General features: G+C 34.4%; 1 protein-coding gene across 25 annotated transcripts in view; it reads left to right on the forward strand.

Annotated features, from left to right (window-relative positions):
• Positions 1-2731, forward strand: part of PCM1 (pericentriolar material 1) — an 88668-nt gene extending 85937 nt beyond the window's left edge. For all 25 annotated transcript variants that reach the window (XM_049704137.1, XM_033400654.2, XM_033400653.2 and 22 more), the window contains one exon: positions 723-2731. In XM_049704137.1, coding sequence (XP_049560094.1) covers positions 723-748 — 26 coding nt within the window. In that variant the 3' untranslated portion in view covers positions 749-2731. The remainder of the gene's footprint in view (positions 1-722) is intronic.
• The last annotated feature ends 5357 nt before the right edge of the window (positions 2732-8088 follow it).

The following is an 8088-nucleotide window of genomic DNA, read 5'->3' on the forward strand; positions in this document are numbered from 1 at the left end:
TCCTGAAGATGATTCTATATAAATACGGTTTGTTGCAGAGCCAAGTGATAGTCCCAGATTTCCTTCTTTATGGGTCTAATAGCACAACCCAAGGGCCACTCAGAGGAGCACATTTCTTGCATCAAGTTCAAAGATTTCTTTTTGTTCATCAATTCATCAGTTGATTAAACTCATACAAGATTTTTTGTTTTTTTTTTTAAGAAATAGGGTGAAGAGAAGTGCAAACCAAATGTCAAACCTTCAGTTAATTCCTCACTCTTCAGCCCATTTCTGCCTGTTAGGACTCAGTTGGTACCCTCTGCACTGCCGCCTGTCCTAGTGTGTCTAGGCTGCAGCTTCCTCCCCTCTTCTCTGTGCCTCCGTCTCCTTTGAGCATCCTGGGAACTTGTGGTTCGCCATCCTCTGTTCTCTCACAGCCAGTCTTCTTCTGTTGGTCTGGGTTTATTCATTTTTATATCTTTTTTTTTCTAGTGGGGCTTTCTTTTGGAGAGAGAGGAAGTATCTGCTTAGTCTGCCGTCTTAAAATGGAAACCCTTACCTGTGCCTTTTAAACTCTTGCTGTGTGTTATCAGGGAATTATTGTAGCAAACTAAGTTTCTTTTGTAATAACTTCATATTAGAAGTGAAAGTTTTAATGGAAGAGAGCAGTATTAAACTAAATTCTATAAGGTCTTAACTTAGTAAGTAATTTATAAGGCATTAACTATGATTCTGTTTTTCAGAAACAGTGGGAGCCCAAAGTACATGAGATGTCTTCAGAGGCTCATCTAACTCTCTCTTTACATAGTCAATGCATATATGGAAATGGCACTAAATAAACATCTGTTTTGATCTGTAAAAAATGTAAATTAGTTTGACACTGCATTTTTGGTAGATGTGCTAATTTCTGCCCATGGCAGTTTAAAACATCAAAAACTGAATTCTGGACAGATTCAAGCCTTGATACACTGTGGGTTTTTTTTCTTTTTCTTTCTGTCATTTTTTTTGGTCTTGATTTTTTTTCCCCATTGTGATGTTTGGTAACGTTAAATTTAAAATGTAGTTTTAAATAAAGTTTGGACTTAACCTGTAAACTATCTTTTTTGGAAATTATGTTGAATTCTATACAGCAAGTCACTGTTCTGTATAATTAGGCTATTCAAAGAGCAATGGTCAAGAGTTAGAGAAATATACTATTTATTGTAAAGCCCAGCCTTTAGGCCAGGCTTCCAAATAATGCCAGTGTTGCTGCTATTGGGTCTAATGTTCTTTTAGATACTTGCATGTCTTATTCCTGTGCAAGAATAGGGCAGGTTATAAAGGTTTCCAGGTTATTGTAGAATATATATTAATATTCTATTCAAATTGGATAATAAGTTTAGAACACTTGTCCTTAGTACGTAGAACTTACATAATTATCTATTAGATAAATATTTTCTAGAATTTCAATTCATATCTGTGTTGCCTCAGTCTAAAAGTAAAAAAAAAAAAGTTTTCTATAATTAGAGAGTATTTCTGCACAGCCAAGTAAAGTAACATTGTGATTAATTTTAAAAGGAAAACCAAGATCTTTAAAGTAGAGATTAATAGAACTAAATTTATGTACCAGCACATTAAAGTTCTATATGCCTTCGGACAACCTTGCCTTTTGAGATGATAGTTTAGCCAAAGCATAGCAGTTGCTTCTGTATGCAGTGAGAGAGAAGCAGGTTCGCAGAGGAAGTTTTGAGTAACGGAAATCTACATGACCTCTTTGTCATGAAGTAAATCAGCTTTTAAAGGTGGTGTAGCTTTAGATCCCAGACTTGCCACATACCCAGTAAGGCTTCACATAGCCAGTTAACAATTAAGTCATCTTTACAGATGCTTTCTTGAATAAAATATGAAGAATTGTTCCAAATAGTCTTTTAAATTTGTCAACAATTAACTGAAGTATCCCATAAGAAAAGAATTCGGTTGGTATTCCTTTGAAATTCTTGCCTGATACCTCAGTGTAAAAGTATAATGTCCAGTCAGGGAGTATTAAATGAGGATTTCCCTATGAGGGCATTGACTGTATTGCTCCATAACTTAAATTATGTGAGACATATATCTCCAACTTTCTGAATTAGTAAAACTTATTCAGAAAACTATCATCCCAGAAACAGGAATTCTTATTCAATTGGCTTGACTTCAGGGAAATTGAAACATAAGTTACATTATATGTATACTTAAGTTCTGTATTTGTTTTCTAGACTCTGTACAGAAACTTCATTTTGATACTCAAGCCAAGCCTTACATATTAAGACTGTCTGTCTCTCTCTCTGCATGCATTTTAAAGATCGATACAGTGGAAGCGTTGTACTTATACCTTAGTTATTACTGTAGTATCTGTGAACCTTATCAAACTTGCTTATTTGACTTATGTTATAGCTGTTGTAATATGGTCTGTTTTTTTCTATTATAGTAGATAATTTAGTTTTAAAATACCTAGGACTTGAGAGCAGATAACTTGTTTAATATGTTTTTCCCTGGTAACTGTTGCTAAAGGGTTAGGCATTGAATATTACTGTTTGTCTTCATTTTTAAGTTAAAAATTTGGTTAGAGATAAAAGAGGAAGAAAAGGTCAAAATGAGTGAGAGAGAAACCTCGCAGGTTGAAATAATGCCTAAAAGAGTGAGCTCGCCAGACTGTGCAGCAGGTACTCTTTGTATTTTGTAACATTCACTTTGGGTAAATGCTTTTTCACTGTTAATAAATGTATATCCTGCATACAGCCCTGAATTGCATTTTCATTTAAATTGACATACTCATTTACGCTTTAGAATTTATTCCAGAATTGTGGCTTATTTGACTATTTGAAATGTGTAAAAAAAAAAAAAAACCCTCAATACAAACTACTATATATAAAACAGAAAAATAACAAGGTCCTACTGTATAGCACAGGGAACTATATTCAGTATCCTGTAATAAACTATAATGCAAAAGAATATGAAAAAGAATATATATATATATATGTATAACTGAATCACTTTGCTATACACCAGAAACTAAAACAACATTGTAAATCAACTATACTTCAGTTTTTAAAAAAATCAAGATATGAAAAATAATGACATATCAACCAACCAGAGAGAAGATTTATTAAACTTGAGACATTTTTCTTATAGTGGCCATGCTCTTCTATTTTTTAGTTACATCTGTCTTATATACTACATACAGAACATTGTCATATTTATTCAGAATTAGATTGGCATGTTTCTTGCTCAACTTTTTTTAATATAAAAAATTCGTTCTTTATCTGTCAAAGAAATAATTGCCTCTGGATTTCGCTTGTTTCAGTATACACGTGTAATTGCTCAGTCGCCTTGCTTGGAAGAGCCAGCATTTCTTGGTCTTTCTGCACAATTCTAATTGTTACTTTAATGTTCACTGTCTTTACATGTCTAGTTTTTTCCTCATATTAAGTAGTGTCTCTGGCTGACCCACTTTCCATTAAGGAACAAGGAACAGAGGAAAATTCTATGCCTACAAATGACTGTGATTCATATATAAACAGAGTTTTAATTATCTTATCAGTTCATTTCATCTGCCCAGACTCAGAAATATCCACAACAGAATATCCTTTAGGCCAGCAATTTATAGAAAGCTGTTGATTTGGTTATTTTGAAAACTAATCACAGCATAATGTTTCTGTATAACAGTTCTGTTCTCCCACCTACTTAATATATTTCTTGCATTATGACTTTTCCTACATGTAATTAGTTATCCCCCATATATAGGTCTAGCAAATCACATGTGATTAATTTAAAATAAATAATATAGTTATAAATATTAAGAATATTAATCAGAAATATTAATTAGAATTATTAATTAGAAATATTAATTAGAAATCTTCACCTTTAATGAACTGTATCCCCCAGAGTTATAGTTGCCTTTTTAAGGCCATTCTCTTAATCAAATGACATCATGAAAAGGCTTTGAAAAATATAAAGTGCTATACCAGTTCACAGTAGTAGCACTCAGCATTGGTGTTAACCTTGCTTTCAGTGAGACTGTGTCTGTGTACATTTAGTGTCTCCACTGCTCCATCTCCTGTTGCCTCACAGTTGATACTCAGTATCTTCCTAGAAGGGGCACAGGCATGGGTTACTCTTATCAAATGAAGTAGTGTTCATGGAAATGCCTTGATGACAGGTACTATATATAAATGTAAGGTATCATGCGTGTATTCATGTTGGAGAAAAGAAAGGTCCAGGAAAAGAAGGGCTAAGATTCTCCTCAAACTTACACAACTCAGTAGTGAGGTTTTTTGCCTACTTTTCAGTGTTCTGACAGAGTTTTAAAAACTAGACTTACATATTAAGAACCCATAATTGCTTCCATGTGTTCTTTGGCTAACAAACATTTTTTTCTGACATGTCCTGGCTGTATACTCTTTTTGTAGTTCTTCCCTCTTTAGGTAAAGAGGCAAAGTCTAAAGAGCCTTCCATAATGGATTTTAGAGGTGCAGTTTTCCCACAGTGTCACTTCCACCATTCTAGTTATCCTCCTTCTATTTAGTTTTATTTACTCTTCTTTCCATTTCCTCACTCTCTTAGTATCCCCAAATCCCCCAAAAATGTTTAAGACATAGGTAGAGTAATGGAGTTTATGCTACAAAGTTACTGTTTCCAATAGCTTTTTGGACTTTGTTCTTTAGTGAAGTGTATTTGGTTTACAGTATTATATCATTTTCAAGTGTACAAGATAGTGATTCAATATTTTTATAGATTATACTCCATTTAAGGTTATTATAAAATATTGGCTATATTCCCTGTGCTGTACAATATATCCTTGTAGCTTATTTATTTCATACATAGTAGTTTGTACCTGTTTATTCCCTACCCCTGACTCCCCCCCCCCTTTCCCTGTCCCCTCTGGTAACCATTAGGTTGTTCTGTATAGCTATGAGACTGTTTCTGTTTTGTTATATTGTCTGTTTTATATTTTAGATTCCATGTATAAGTGATAACATTCAGTATTTGTCTTTGTCTGACTTATTTCACTAGGCGTAAGTGAACCCCAGGTTCGTCCATGTTGTTGCAGATGGCAAAATTTCATTCTTTTTTTATGGCTGAGTGTAATATTCCATCTTGTGTGTGTGGGTGTATATGTATATATATACCACATTTTCTTTATCCATTTATCTATTGATGAACACTTAGGGTGTCTCCATATCTTGGCAATTGTAAATAATGCTGCAGTGAACATTGATGTGCGTGTATCTTTTTGAATTACTGTTTTTGTTTTCTTTGGATATGTACCCAGAAGTGGAACTGCTGGTTCATATGTAGTTCCATTTTTAGTTTTTTTGAGGAATTTCCTTACTATTTTCCATAGTGGCTGCACCAATTATTCCTACCAACAGTGCACAAGGCTTCCCTTCTCTCCACACACTCAACAGCACTAAAAGACAATAGCCGTTCTGACAGGTGTGAGGTGATGTCTCATTGTGGTTTAGATTTGCATTTCCCTGATGATTAATGATGTTGAGCATCTTTTCATGTGCCTGTTGGCCATCTGTATGTCTTCTTTGGAAAAATGTCTATTCAGGTCCTCTGCCCATTTTTTAATCGGGTTGTTTGTTTGTTTTTTATGTTGAGTTGTATGAGTTCTTTGTATGTTTTGGATATTAACCCCTTATCAGATAAATCATTTGCAAGTATCTTCTCCCATTCAGTAGGCAGCCTTTTCGCTTTGTTGATAATTTCCTTTGCTGTGCAAAAACTTTTTAGTTTGATGTACTTCCATTTGTTTATTTTTGCTTTTGTTTCCCTTGCTTGAGGAGATATATCCCCCCAAAAAAATCTTTTTGGAGACTGATGTCAAAGAGTATACAGCCTGTGTTTTCTTCTAGGAGTTTTATGGTTTGTGGTCTTATAAACCATTTTCAGTTTATTTTTGTATATGGCATGAAAAAATGTTCTAATTTCATTCTTTTACATGTACCTGTCCAGTTTTCCCAGCACCACTTATTGAAGAGACTGTCTTTTCCCCATTATATATTCTTGCCTCCTTTGTCATAGATTAATTGATCATAAGTGCGTAGGTTTATGTGTCTGTTTTTGTGCCAGTATCCAATGCTTTTGGTTACTGTAGCTTTGTAGTATAGTCTGAAGTCAGAGAGTGTGATACCTCCAGCTCTGTTCTTTTTTTCTTAAGATTGCTTTGGCTATTTTAAATAGCTTTTGGGATTATAATTTTCAAGTTTATTTGGATTATGTCACATATGATTGCCTTTTTCTCCTCCCTATCTTTCTTTATATTCCACCACCACCAATTGCCAAGTTTAGGTTATACAGGTGTTTAATAGGTTAATTTCTATAATGCTTGTTATCCGTCATTGAATTCTATTATATTTGAGTATAATTTCTGATAATAGCTAGAAAAACAAGGTATATTTCAAGATGTAAATATTTTCTAACCAAAGAGATACACAAATATTCCATTTCTTGTTTCATGTGATTTTGAAACTTATTCTCTGATTGTGTCAGTGGTTAGTCTTAGAATTTCATGTAGAAAATCTCTGTACCTTCCAAGGGATTGTCAGGACTTAAAAGCTCAGCTTCATATAACATTGTATAGTTCAACTTTTTTCTTCTATCAGTATTAGCAGTCATTTTAATACATTGGAGTCCTATGTTCTTTAGCTTAAAATTCTTTCACAGACAATATTTGGACAAGTATTATGAAGCAATAAAGAGATAGTATTACTATGACTTTTGGAAACATATGATGCACAAAAACATACTGATGTTTTTAGCCCACTCTATTCCTCATTTTTCTGTCTGCAAAATGAATTATCCTGGATCCAAGGATGCTCTTAGTATTTACATTTTATCAAATGGTAACTGTTTACATCTTTCAAAGGAAGATTTTTTTTTCTAATAAATTTATTTTATTTTTTGGGCTGCGTTGGGTCTTCTTTGCTGTGCATGGGCTTTCTCTAGTTGTGGCAAGCAGGGGCTACTCTTCGTTGTGGTGCACTTGCTTCTCATTGCGGTGGCTTCTCTTGTTGCGGAGCACAGGATTTAGGTGCGTGGGCTTTAGTAGTTGTGGCCCACGGGCTTATTTTGCTCCGCGGCATGTGGGATCTTCCTGGACCAGGGCTTGAACCCATGTCCCCTGCATTGGCAGGTGGATTCTTAACAACTGCACCACCAGAGAAGTCCCTCAAAGGAAGATTTATGAAAATAAATAAAAATGGAAATTAATAAGCAATTGTACAAATAATTATCAGTGTTTATTAAAATCACAGTGAACAAGACAGTGTTGAAAACGTATAGTTTATTTTGTAAGAAAATTGGGATTAAATTACAAGGATCCATGTGACCCCAGCTTTTGTCAGTCATTTCATGATTTGTGAGGCTCTGGCCCCTTCCCTTGGCATGGTGGCACAGCCTGAAAAAAATGTATACTTTCTTGTTGTTACTTAATAGAGATCTTCCTGGGCATGTTCCCCGAAACAAACTCCACAGGATGGGAGAAAGGTGCTACTACAGAGTAACAATTTTTCTTCCTACTCCCTCTAGGCTTTGTAAAACCAAAGTCAGATGTTATACAGCCCCATCCCCAACCTTAAATGTAAACAACGAAATGATGTTTTAAATTAAAGCCTTCCATCTTTGACATTCTAGAATTTCTGTACGGTGAGATTTATGAAATTCATATGGAAGTACAAAGAAGTTCTTATAATAAATGTAGGCATTCCCTAAGACTTAATCTTTAGATCTCTCAATTATACTTTGTAAAACCTTGGTGATCTCATCTAACCTCATAACTTGAAACATCATTTATAACTTGCCTGCTTCCAAGTTTATATGTCAGTACAACCTCCCTCCCCTCTCAAAGTCTAAGTTCTTTTGAATGTCTAGTAGGTTTTCTGAACTTGATGTGTCCAAAACTGAGTTCTTGATTGTTCCAAATCTAATTTTTCTGCCATTTTCCCATCTAATAAATGGCACTTCCATCCTTCTACTTTCTCAAGACAGAAACCCTGAAATTATCTGTAGCTCTTCTCCCACATCCAAATAGTCAGCTCTACCTTTAAAATGTAACTAGAATCTAATAATTCTCACTACCTCTTC

Source organism: Orcinus orca, chromosome 21 (genome assembly GCF_937001465.1).
Source record: "Orcinus orca chromosome 21, mOrcOrc1.1, whole genome shotgun sequence".
NCBI lineage: Eukaryota > Metazoa > Chordata > Mammalia > Artiodactyla > Delphinidae > Orcinus > Orcinus orca.